The sequence below is a fragment of the Strix uralensis genome, chromosome 17 (assembly GCF_047716275.1).
Source record: "Strix uralensis isolate ZFMK-TIS-50842 chromosome 17, bStrUra1, whole genome shotgun sequence".
NCBI classification, from domain to species: Eukaryota; Metazoa; Chordata; class Aves; order Strigiformes; family Strigidae; genus Strix; species Strix uralensis.
In genome coordinates, this window is record NC_133988.1 from 1,072,388 (window position 1) to 1,085,251 (window position 12,864).

Sequence of the window (12,864 nt, forward strand, 5' to 3'; positions counted from 1 at the left end):
TGGGTGCTGCTGCTCCAGGGGTACCCCAAGAGCATCAGCTCCAACGGCCTCCAGTACCAGTGCTGGGACGCCGTGGGGGTGGGGGACGGCGCCTCCACCATCACCGGGGCCACCCTCAGCTGGGTGCTGCGGGGTGAGTCCCCGTAATCCCAAACCCCCCCTTTTCACCCCAAAATGGCCCTTGGTCCCCAGATCGATGTTTGGCCACCAAATCCCCCAGTTTTAGCCCAGAATTTCTGTTTGACCTGGTTCGCAGAAACAGACTCTACAACTCGCAGAGATTTATAAAGCACCAGTCTGGCACCAGGGTGCAAGGGGATTTCTCCACAAAGCTTGCACCCCAACAGCACATTTTACCAGAAACTTCTAGAGTGTGGATATACATATTCATTGGATCACATAACACAAATATCCATATGCATAAGTGAGGCTGGGTTAGCTCTAGAGGCTGGTGTCAGCAGTTTATGTTCTCTTTGCACCTGCGCATTGCCTCCTGGGGGGCGTCTCTGGGGGTCTGTTGGAGGAAGGCTCACAGTCCTCCTCACCTTGTACTTTTCCTCGGAGCATGTGCAGATTCTCTTGGCCAATTTCTTGAACAAGAGTGGTTCCCACTGGTTTACCACCTCTATCTTATCTAAAAGCACCAGTCTATTAATTTCTACTGCCCATACATGGCTATCTATCCACTACAAAGACTAAACTTGCTAGAACCCATCTGCTTTCCAAGGACATGTCTCTTATTTTTGCTGAACATTGTAGTTCTTGCTAAGCTTCCACAGAAAACTGCTTTGTTTTGATGAACACAGTAGCAGTAGCCCTTGGTAAGCTTTCACAGAACAGTCAGGGCAAGCAGGATTATTAAGCAATATTCAGAAATCATTATAAGTTGCTATAAGTTGCTATAAGTAAATAAGGTGCAAAGCAGGTGATCATTTCCTTGTATCAGTACACTTCTCCCCTGCCCGTGGTTTGAGAATGAGTCAGCTGTATCAGAAAGCAGGGTTGTCCCTAGGAGCCTTGCCTTAATCTTAGGTCTAGTAAGGGGCAGGAAGAAGAAGGGGCAGCCTGAAAGCTAAGGCAGTTAAAGGTGATGTGGAAAGACTTCTGTCAGCGCCTTTGCCGTGGTGTCCCTCTGGATGTGCTTTAGGACCTCTAGTTCATTCTGCCCTGGTCCTGTTCCTCTCTGGCCACTCAGCCCCAGACGTTGCGGAAGGGACGCACGCTGTCAGCTTGACATCAAGTGAGTAGGGGCTGCGCTGTGAACGTGCAAACTGCTTTGTAAAATCACCCCTGGGTGATGTATTGGGCACCTCGCCTGTGACACTGAGCTCCTGAGAAGTGTTCCTCTTAGCCTGGTCTTCCTCGTGCAGACATTTGGACAGACTTCATGTGCACAGCGAATGAGCCTTTGCTGGGATGACTGTCCCCTGAGAACAGACTCTCAGTGGGCTGCGGCACCGTTCTGACAAGGGGTCTGCAGCACTGAAAACTGTCCCGTAAGGTATCTGACAGCCCCTCAGGCACGGTAGAAAATCAAAATAAGGAAGACTAGTGCATGCTGAAGGTGTGGACAGAACTTTTTTGATTTCTCTGGATGTTAACCAGTGGTAAGATAGCGACAGAAATCTCTGACTTTTCTTCCTCACGGCCAAGGTAAGTGCCTTACCAGCACTGACACTGATGGCTCGTTGTGCACTGCTGGTTCATTACAGCACAGGATCAGCCTCTGAATCTCTTGGCTAAGGAACTTTTTAAAGCCAGTATTAGACCGTACTAGTGCCATACTGCTTGTAACTTACTAACAATTTTTTTTGGTTTGGAAGCAACTCGGTCATTATACTAAGTAGTTTAGCAGTGTAAATTCTGTAGTTTATCACAGTTTAGGAAGAACATGAAAGTAGCAAAAAATATTTTCTTACACAGTCATCCGCTCCTTTACAGGCAGTTGAAGATGCGTCTGTACCAGTTGTCAAGTTTGAGTTTGATGGCTTTGAGGTAAGCGTTTTGCTTTTGTTCTTCCTTTGGAACAGGAGAACTTCTCCAGGGAGCTGTGACCATGCTGTTTTACAAGGTTATTGGTACCTTAGAGTGTATTTAGGAAACTGTAATTAAACAGCCTGGCCAGAGCCGATCCCAGGAGAAGACGCTGCAGTAAAATGGGAGCTGATAGGAAAATAAGCCCCCAGGGAGTTTGGCAGGTGGGGGGACATCAGAGACGCCCCTTTCTGCCCTGTGCTTAGAGCGGGGGAGCCTGCTGGAACGGCACCTATCTCCCAGGGACTGTGCAGAGTGGGAGCAGAGGCAGGGTCCTTGCTGACTCCTCCCAGCTCTGACCAGCTGGCTTTCGACAGAGGGATGGGTATGGGGTAGTTCACGGTGTGAATCATGTCAGCAGACTAAATGCTTTGTTGCAAATCAGAAGTGAAGTGGTCATGAGACAAGCAATCTGGAAAATGACAAGTAAAAGTACTCATGTGACTCCTGCCTGGGTTTGTCAGCTGCAGGAATCCTTGTATCTTGACTGCCTCTTACACGGTGACTGGAGACCTGCGTGCTGTAGTACCTGAGCAAGTCACTGCTTGGTACCACTCTCATGAAGTCACTTGTTCCGTGACCTTCTTGTGGCCTTTGTCTGGTGCAGACATTCACAGAATAACTTTCTTGCCTCAGACTGTGCTATGAACCAGATGCTTCAGGATCAAAAGGGCTTACTGCATAGAGAAAGTGCTCTCTCCTTTGCTGAAGTGTAGCTTAGGTGGTTGAACTTACGTCTGAATTCTATGGTTAATTTTAAGTTCCCTTTTAATGGAAATTCTAAGTTTAGAGTAATCTTTTTCAACTTAAAATCCCCTTCCTTTCCCTAGCTTAGAAAGGGGGTTTTGTAAATGAAGGGTTTTGTAAATAAAAAAAAAGCCATTTTCTTGAGTTTTTTGGCAAATAAATCTCTTGGGAGATGTATCTATAGTCACATAGTTCTAAATGCAAATGTTAACCACTCTTTCTAGACTTGACTAACTGTCCCCCACTGGTGTGCTGTTCACAAACAGTGCAGCATTCTAACTCACGGTTGGCACTTTTTTTCCTCTTAAGATTGATCTGGGGTTTGCAAGACCGTCTGTGCAAACTGTTTCTGATAATCTTGATCTCGGAGATGACTGGCAGCTGAGAAGCCTGGATAGGAGATGTATACTGAGCTTAAATGGTGAGCATATTTACACATCTTTAAGAAGAAAGTGTTACTGAAGTTGGTCTGGAAAGCACATGACACAACTCCAGTTTCTGTACAAGGTGTATAAACTTATCTCCTGTGTACTTGAGATCTGAGGAGGTGGCGAGTGGGCTTAAATGTAGATGTTTCAAGGAGCTGTGTGTTTAGATAGACCTGTATTTCATGTTTCTTGGATCAGGGTGTGTGTATTGTTCCAGTTTGCCACAGAGACTGCTTCAGGTGAATAGGGAGAGCACTTGATAGGGAAGACTGTGTGGTAGTTCATAAAAAATAATAAAGATATTTAAAATACCCAAAGCCTAACTTGCTCACTGTTAAACAGTGACTGGTTTAATTGTTCCTGGCTGTTGAAAGAAACCTGGCTGTCGGAATCCTCTAGAAAGGCCTTATTAAAAATGGTTGGCGATAGTCTATAAACTGTGACAAAGCTGTTGAGGGCACCAGTTACCTGGAGGGATACGGAATGTTATGTGTAATCTATAAACATACTACAAAGCGAGTAATCCAAATTTGTTTTCATAGATTTGAATGATAAACTGTAAGCTATTGATCCAGCGTAGCATAAAACAGACCTGTACCTGTTACTAGGAACTTCTGTCCTTCAACTTTTTCCTTAGAGTTACCGATGAAATGCTACATCTAGTGCCAAGTGAGGAGAACTTCTGGCTCACGCTCCGTGCAATTAAACTGTGGGCAAAACATGAGTAAGGTCATTGTTTGTAATCTTTAAGCTTTTCAGAGGCACCTCATGCTGAAGAAATAAGACCATTAGAAGTACTTCAGCCATGGAGAGCCATTTAAATGACAGTTTTCAAACAAAACCTGTTTTTTAGTTTAGATTCAAGGTCTGTCCATGGGGTAGAGTGGGTGTGTCTTTTAATGGGAGTAGAGTGAGGAGAGGAGGGGAGTGCCTGCAAGACAAGGTGCTTTATTGCTTATCAGGAACCTGACTACAGATGGTAAAAAAGCCAAGTCAAGTATAAAAGCTTGATCCATGAGGAATAAGAAAGTATTGTTTGTGCATGTGGCTAGAGCAGGTACTAGAAGAATGGCAGAAATTTTGTCTTAAGGGAGGTTGGAGTGAAGCAGTAGCTGTAGCAGTGTAGGCAAATTTCAGAGTAGCAGTATTTTGGGAAGTGGTGTGGTAATGATCCTTTTTCTCATCACTGTTAAGGACCAACAGTTTTGGCCTCATCGCACTGCAATAACAACTGACTTGGAGGCTGAAGTGTACTGAGTATTCTATAGATTGTGAAGTTGGTGCTGCAAATTTGAAGGAATATCCTTGGGTATTGAAAGACTGCAGGCTAACTGCAGTGTATCCGCTCTAGGACATGGCATTTACTCCAACCTGATGGGATTTCTTGGTGGGGTTTCCTGGGCAATGCTGGTAGCAAGCACATGTCCACTCTGTCCAAATGCTTTGGCTTCTGCTCTTGTGAACAAGGTCGTCTTTTTTTTTTTTTCTTTTCCAAAATGGTAAGAGCTATTGTTTATTTTAATTTGCAGAAAGAAGTAGTAACATTTCTAGAGGTAGTTCTTCATATAAGATTTATGTTGACAACATTCAGTCCTACCCTGAATTACATGGCAGAGTTTTAGATGGACAGTTACTGGCTTTTCTTGTGTAGGGAATGGCCAAATCCTGCACTGCTGACACAACCCAAAGACAGCTATCTTAATACACCAGTGTAGGACCCTAAGGTGTGTAAACATTGAATTCAGAAGCCTTTAAACTTTTTTCTAACCCAAACTGATGCTAAGCGCAATTGTTTTAACATCCGAGATGAACCCCTCAGACCGGTACCGTGTAATGGGGATCCTCGCCCCAGGCTCTCCACAGCAGAACTCTGCACACAAGGGATCTGCATCAACGCCAGCGGTAACGGGAGAGGAGTTCAAACATGGTAAAGTCCTTCCCGTGCTTGTTAACTGGTTAAAAAGTGTAATTCTTGCTATATGAAACCACATTATCTGAGTTGGTACCTAAGCACAACTCACAAGTAAAACGATCCTGTCAGCATAGCGCTTTTTGCCATCAAAATACTTGATCAGCAACAGTTCAGTGTTTCAAACAAGAGGACATCAGAGCAATTAAAAAGTGAAGAGGGAACACGTATCTTGAAAGGCAATGCCTGCAGAGGCAGTTAATTTGGAGGAAGGAGAGACTGGAAGAGATCTCCAGGCCCACCAAAAGGTGACTGAGCTCCATAGTGAGCAGTCAGGGGTTGGCTGGTTGCTTCCTCCTTTCTTTATTTCCCTTGGAAGGCTCTTACAGAACCCAGATCTTCTAAGCATTAAGAAGTTTTCTTCCAGTTTGCAGCTTAAAGTTACTCAGGGTCAGGCAGTCACATTTTTTCAGGTGCCCACACCCTTCAATGATAGTAACTGTTCTCGCTAAGTGTTATTTCCCTCTTCTGCTGTAAAGCAGTCACCCCACTCTTCCCCCACTTGCTTTTCTGGCCCAAGCAAATCCCGCACTCCTGATGCCAGCACGCATGTCCATCTCTCATGTCCCAGCGATCCCCACAGCTGTCCTCGCCAGTTCTTCCAGGGACAGTTCATCTTTCGGTACGTGAAGGACCAGCAGGGCCACCACGTCAGACGAGCTGTGCTCTCGTCAGTGGCATTAACTCTCCTCTGCAGTTCCTGAAAACTCTGTGCCTGACACACGGCAGTGCAGCGCTGTCTTATGCCCCATCACGCTGCTGGCTCCCAGATGCTCTCTTGTGCTTCCCTTGAGCTCCCTGTAGGTCTTCTTCCCCCTCCTCAGTTTTGGACAGCCAAAGAACATCCAACTGATGACTCTCAAATTCTTGCCACTCTTCTAAATAACTTCGTGGGGGTCTCATCCTTCTGCCCTTCAGATCAGTAGCTTATCATAATAGGAGAAGGATAGCACTGTTTTTCCCCAGTAAGCAAATACTTCAACTGTTTGTTTAAATATAAAAATAAAGAGGAAGGAATAAATAACGGCCAAGTGGAAAGTGAAAGTTTAATTTGGTGCTGAAACAGCTTGAATACTTCTGCTGCAGCTGTAGCAGGGGGCTGGCACTTAAATGTCTGATCAGGATAAAAGCAAAAATCCTTCCACTAAGGTTTCAAATTACAAAATAACTTCATTTAAGGGAAGACAAAATGCATATATGTAAATATTGCCGTACGTTCCTAGTGCCTTCTCAGCACAATGCTTTTCTTACGGCACCAAAAGCTTACTGGTGTGAAAAGTTAAGAATTTAAGTGTTATTTTGAAGCAATTTACAGTTAAATCAGCAGTAGTGAGAAAACAGCCAAGAATTTGGCTTGCAGAATGGGAGATGATTCGTGACTTTCCCCACAGCTTTTCCTGTGAATGACGTTTACAGCTCTCTCACTGTGTGGCAGTGCCAGGCTTTGTCAGGGTCGGTCTGGTCAGGACCTCAGCAGGCTCCTTGTCCATCACTGCGATTCTTCAGTCAGCAAAGGCAGAAAGAAGGCTGGGCAGCACTGCCGCCATTGGCCGAGCGAAGCCCCGCCCCCATCCGGCTCCTATCAACCTGGGCAGCAGCACTGCCACCATTGGCCGAGCGAAGCCCCGCCCCTGCCCGGTTTCCTAGCAACCTGGGCAGCAGAACTGCTGCTATTGGCCGAGCGAAGGCCCGCCCCTTCCCAGTATCCTAGCAACCAGGGCAGCACTGCCGCCATTGGCCAAGCGAAGCCCCGCCCCCATTGTGTCCTAGTAATGCCTGGGATGCAACCAGCAGTGCCAGGGCAGCGGCGATCATTTGAGGAGGAGGAGGCGAGTAGTGAGGAGGAAGAGGAGGCGAGTAGTGAAGAGGTAACGAGTAGTGAGGAGGAGGAGGAGGCAGTCAGTGAGGAGGAGGCGATCAGGGAGGAGGAGGAGACAGCGAGCAGCACCAGGACACGGTGACCAGTGCCACCAGCAGCTGCCAGGTGTGGCCAGAGCCAGAGCCAGACCTGACAGGCTCCTCGGCAGAGCTGCCCCTCGCCGCGCCCGGAGCACCGGCTCTTCGACCTGAGCTGCCCGCCGCCACGGTGAGTGGGGCCGGGGGGGGCTCCGGGGGGCCCGGGGATGGGCTTGGGGGGCTCTGGGCGGGGTGCTCAGGGGGGCTCCGGAGGGCCCAGGGCCGGTCTAGGTGGGCTCTGGGGGCCGGGAGGAGCTCAAGGGGGGCCTCCGGAGGGTCCAGGGCCAGTCTGGGCAGGCTCCGGGGAGAGGGGGGAGGTCCAGGGGCCGATCTGGTCACTGTCACTCGTACGCGGTCCCAGGGGGTGGTGGCAGAGGGGACACAGGGGCTGCGGTGCAGTCGGGGTCACCCCTTGCGCGTGAACTGGGTGAACTGGGCGGCCGCACTCGTTTCACGGCCCCCGGCCTTTCGATTCTGTAAGAATAACGACGCAGAATTGAGCACCGCAAACAGCTGGAAGCCCTGAAGGTGTTTCCCGGCGCTCGTCGCGGGCAGAGCGGTGGTTCTGGGTGCGGGGTTTGGCCTGGGGGAGCCGTTGGGCGCAGGTCGGCACCTTGAACCCAGCTCCTCTGTGCATCCCAGGCCCCTGCGCCGCAGTGACGGCGTGTGCTGGGAGCGGGGCCGCTGGCCTCAGGCCTTCCCCTTGTTGTCTGGCTTCAGAGCTGCAGGTTGTGAGTTTCAGAGCAGCCAAACAGTGAGGGTAGACAAAGGTTCAACAGTCAGGTGAGACAAAGAGTAAAGGAAGTAGTGTGAAGCTTTTGAAAGAAAACCCAGGTGAATGTGAGCGGTGCATCCATGGGGCAAGGTGAGCGGTGGTCTCACTGAGGTCAGATGGCCAGGGCTGAAGGGGTCCTACAGATTTTTCAGCAAAGATACGAGGTGATTTGGAGAGACTGTGGCCTCTCCTTCCCGTGGTTATCACCTGAGTAAAACAGTACGTGTGCTTAAGGGTTTGGTGGGGTTGGAAGAGACCAATTAATTATTGTTGGGCTCCAAAGCCCCATCAAAATGTTGCCTGCTGACTCGGGTCAGTTTTGTTCAGTAGTTGTGTCCCGGCATGGTTTCTGACAAGCACGGCAGTAGTAGCTGAGGTTAATAACTGTGGAAGCCAGAGCAGTTCCTCGAGGTGAAGTCCCTGAGGCGCAGCGGGGGGTGGCGGGTGGCCCAGCCGTGGGCAGCGGCTCCCCCTCGGAGCAGGAGGGTCAATGTACACGTGTCAGAGCCCTGGCTCCTCACACAGCACCAGCCTCCTTTTGCGGAGACGGGGGATTGTTTTCCTGGCTTTTCATCTTCTGAATAGATGGCCCTCGGAGAGAGAGGAACCCACTGGCCGTATTCGCTTGGTGTAAGCTTTGGAGGCACCGAACAAAATAAACGTTTTTGCTGAATAGTGTCATAAAGGCAGCAGTTACCTTCTGGATGCCTGTACTGGGACGTAGATGGCAAAATCCCATTCTCTGGGATGGACTTGCAGCATCTTTTGAGTCCTGGGCCCACATGGGCCTGTTAGGCCATTCCCAGCTGGGACTCACAAAGTCCTTACCATCAGAACATAATGAACATATCAGAACGTAATGTTTTGGTGTTTAGGTTTTATAATCTGTTTTCACTGCTTTTGGTTGGGTACAAGTGCTTTGTTCTAAGTTCTCATCACCTTTATTTCTTCCTCTACAACTCGAACCAAGCCAGTGAGTGGAACATCAGCCATGCCGTGCGTGCATTACAAGTTCTTCTCCCTGCTGCACTATGACACGGTCACCTTCAGCGGCCTCCACATCTCCCTCGGCGACCTGAAGCGCCAGATCATGAGCCACCAGAAGCTGAAGGTGACCAACTGCGAGCTGCAGATATCCAATGCCCAGACCGGAGAAGGTGCGTGGGGCGGCGGGCACGGGCCCTCGGGCACTGCCCGGCTGGTGGCGGCCGCAGCCTGCGGGGGCCACACTCTGCTCTCTGTGGCTTGTCCCCACACGGCGTGAGTCAGCCTGGGGCCCGTCCCGCCGGCGTGCGGGGAACCAGGAGGGCAAGCGGTGCCAGCGATTCAGTGGGGTGGGAAGGGACAGTGCGATTCGGCCACCGTCGGTAGCTGTGGCTTGTGCGGGGACCTCACAGAGCCATTCCGATCTGTTGTTAGACATGGATCTGGGCGTAGAAGACTATGTGGTCGATGTGCAACGTCTAGTGCTTGCAAAAGCCCAGTAGCCACTTACTGGCCATCACTGGCAGTAAAACAAGTTTTGTGCTAGAAGGGAGTAGGAATCAACAATGGTGTTGGCTCCAGCTTTGTTGAACATTTCTGTCGGAGCTCTGCTTGGACAAGCGTGAAAAGAAGCCCTGTTGAGCGTGATGTCACTGCTCAATCTGCAGATGTGGAGTCGTGGCGAGGCAGAGTGACACTGGTAGTTGCCAAGGCCCCGCAGCTACATGGGATGTTGCTGCCTGTGGGGAACAGGCTCCTGCTGGCAGATGCCAGTTTTGTCTGAGAGCTGTTAGACTAAGCTGGCAGCTGTTAAATTCAAAGCGAGCAAACAGACATTTCCAGGGACTTCAGGAATAATGCTCCAGCTTTAGTCCTTTCCTATTTAAAACCAAAAAAGTTAGCTTTTAAGTCTACATTGTTTGACTTCACCAGATTTCATCATTGACACAGATTTCATCACCAAAATGAACTCAATTAATTGACGTGAAGGAAAAATAAATGTATGAAAGCCAACAGGTGTCAGGTCCCTTCACAGAACTACCTCAGCAGCGCACTCCGCTGTTTGTAAACCCTCTTCCACAAATTCTCTGCCTCAGTGACCCAGCTGGTGGGATGCTTCAAGTCCCACATACAAATATGTGCCGTGATAAGTGTCCTGTGCAAATAAAGCCTTTACTTCACCAGGTTATTGTCACTCTTCAGTTTTCAGTTGATCCATTTAAATGTGTACTGATTGACTTCTAAGGGGAATTCATTTTTCTATCAGTCTGGTATTAGATGGCTGGAGGTCTCCTCCCTGTGCACTTCACAAGTACACTGAAAACAAACATCCCTCTCTCTGTCTATATATATCTGCATGCAAGGACAGTCTATTCAGAAGGCAGATGTCAATGCTTCTCTTCTAATGGTCAATGAATTGTCATAAAATACAAAAAGAGGACCCATTCCTCTTTCTGCATCATACACCTGTTGTGCATGTTCCAGCTGACCTCTGCAGGCTTGCAGAACTGGCGAATAAGTGCACTGGTTGCTGTCCTCATATACACAGCCTCCCTCGAGGAGAGGTGCTGCCACCTGCAATCCTCTGCAGACCTACCACAACCCTCAGCTGGGCACAGGCGTTGCAAACTCCTGCCTTTTTGTGGAGCCACTGTTACTTATCCTGTGCCTCTGAAATCTCAGTCAGTGGTTTGTGATCTGGACCAGAAAGAACACTCTGTATGACTCCGTTCAGCAGGTGGAAACAGCTGCTTTGGGCTTCCAGAGCTGCAGCTGGCATCATCTCCCCGTTGCTTGTCAGCCTCAGTGCTGTTTGAGCTCCTCCAACATCAAAAAGTCCCATCTCAGGCCTTTCCTGACAGTGGCTGTGTAATGGTGAGATTCCCCATTTGAGCAGAGCTCTAGGCGTTGGTTTCACGGTATGACTTCTGTAAAAGCTTTGGGTTTTGTCATTAGTAGTACTTTCACAGCAACTTTGGCTTTCGGGCCATTGTTCTGATTCGGCCTGCAAAGGTAAGGGCTTTTAATGGTTAAGACTGTAGGCAGATTACAGGGAATGGCTGCTGATAGTGCTTTAAAACATTTAGTCATATCCAGCTTGCATAAGTACAATACATAAACACTTCTCATGGAGACGTCTTTACATTTGAGGTCACTCATGGGAGATCTTTACATTTGAGGCTCACTCAGTCAACGTGTCTCAGGTAGCTCCTCCTCTTCAACAGACGGACACGGTGTGAGCCAAGGCAAAGCATGGAGACCTTCAGGCACACACTTTCAAAAGGCTTTTCGGAAGACTTGTCTTCGTAATTAATTTCATTTGAGTCTCTCTGCTCTGCAAAAAGTGAATTGAAAGAATTCACGTCCCTTTGGCTTTTTCAAACTAGATGATTAGCTTAAGAGAGGAGACACCACTTTAGTTGGAGCCAGTTCTGCCCTACGTGTGAAAGCAAGCTCAAAAACCCCTCAGGTTTCTGTGATCCAAATTCTAGCCCTGCCAGTTCCGTTTGCATTCGCATGTACAGCCCTGAGCAGCTGACAGTGTGGCTGTCGATGGATGAAGCCCCGAGAAGCAGAGAGCTGGCGGCTCTCTTCTGTGTTCTGTCAGTCCCCAGCACTCGCAGCACAGGGGAATCGTTTTTAGTGAACAGCTCGGAAAGCAGCGGCGCAGAGTTTGCATGCTTTAGCCGAGCGCCTGCTTTGTTGCAGGGCAAGCTGGTCAGACTTTAGACTCTGGTTTATGCAGGTGAGACTTTGCTGTGGTTTGTTCCTCTCCAAAGATCTCTCGGGTTTGTAGCCTAACAGAAGCAAAAGCAACTTGAGCTAGGTCAGGAAAGAACCTCAGGCATGAGCAGACTCTCCTTTAGTGACCTCTGAGACCATTTTGCTGCTGGCATCCAAAGTGTTTGAAAAGAATGGAAAAGGTTTTGCTGCTGGTGTTTGATTCTCAAACCTGAAGACTTCTTGAAAGGTCCTGTTAGTGTGTTGAGATGACAGAAGGGCCATGTTACATATAAAATTCTGCTTTTCTGTCTGTGAAGGGGTTCTCTCAAGTGCTATGTAATTACATATTAATATACATTCTTACGAACTGACTAATGTTTTCTTCTGTATTGGTGTTGTTTTCAGAATACACAGATGATAACAGCCTGATTCCTAAGAACTCCTCCGTGATTGTTAGAAGAGTCCCTGTTAGAGGAGTCAAAACTACCAGCAAAACACGAGTTATGTAAGTACCCATAAAGCACTGTAGTCTGTGAGGGGTTGCAGTGTGTTAACTTTTTTAATGGAGATTAGTTTACAGAGGCATTCAAAGTGTATCTTTCTTCTTTTTATTGCTTTTACAGTAAAGAGAGATACGCATGTTCCCCTCTCAGAAGAGTCTGTCAGTGTTTGACTGTGTCTTGCATGTGGGGGAGGCGGGGTGGGATATGGCAGGTATTCTTACGCCTCAAATCTGGCTTTCTGGCATACTGGCTACAGAGGAGAGACCAAGGGTCACTGTTTGGATGGTTGGTTATGTAAGAGCACAAAGCTGTAGCACAGACTTCATCGTTTTGATGCTTACACAGCAGAGACAAAATATCTGAGGACTTCCTCTGGCACTGTTGTGTTCTAGAGCTGTAAGTCGGACAGTAATTGCTGACAAACTAGAAATGGGATTTTTTTTTTTTTTAGTTGCACTGAATGTGCCAAGAGAGAACAGTTTATGTATACAAATACATTTCCACATTCACTAGACTATCAGATCATAATGTTTTGATGTTCAGGTTTTATAATCTGTTTTCACTGCTTTTGGTTGGGTACAAGTGCTTTGTTCTAAGTTCTCATCACCTTTATTTCTTCCTCTAGAACTCGAACTGAGCCAGTGAGTGGAACACCAAAAGCGGTATGTAAAAACACAACCTCACACTTTTTTTCTACACATTGCACTTAATTCTAAACAACGTAGCCTCGTATTAATCTCCCAA

The 12,864-nt window shown here is 48.1% G+C and overlaps 2 protein-coding genes across 2 annotated transcripts in view; one reads left to right on the forward strand and one right to left on the reverse strand.

Annotated features, from left to right (window-relative positions):
- LOC141951429 (hydrocephalus-inducing protein homolog) overlaps positions 1-8,902 on the reverse strand; it is a 123,917-nt gene extending 115,015 nt beyond the window's left edge. Inside the window, exons 1-5 of the mRNA XM_074887648.1 lie at positions 8,849-8,902; positions 8,431-8,544; positions 7,544-7,608; positions 3,901-3,916; positions 3,534-3,677 (exon numbers count right to left, since the gene is read on the reverse strand). Of these exons, the coding sequence (XP_074743749.1) occupies positions 3,534-3,677; positions 3,901-3,916; positions 7,544-7,608; positions 8,431-8,544; positions 8,849-8,902 (393 nt within the window). The remainder of the gene's footprint in view (positions 1-3,533; positions 3,678-3,900; positions 3,917-7,543; positions 7,609-8,430; positions 8,545-8,848) is intronic.
- On the forward strand, positions 8,901-12,830 carry LOC141951430 (E3 ubiquitin-protein ligase RBBP6-like). Its single transcript, XM_074887650.1, has 3 exons — positions 8,901-9,066; positions 12,023-12,122; positions 12,746-12,830. The coding sequence occupies exons 1-3, from the start codon at positions 8,901-8,903 to the stop codon at positions 12,828-12,830; spliced, it is 351 nt and encodes a 116-aa protein (XP_074743751.1).
- The last annotated feature ends 34 nt before the right edge of the window (positions 12,831-12,864 follow it).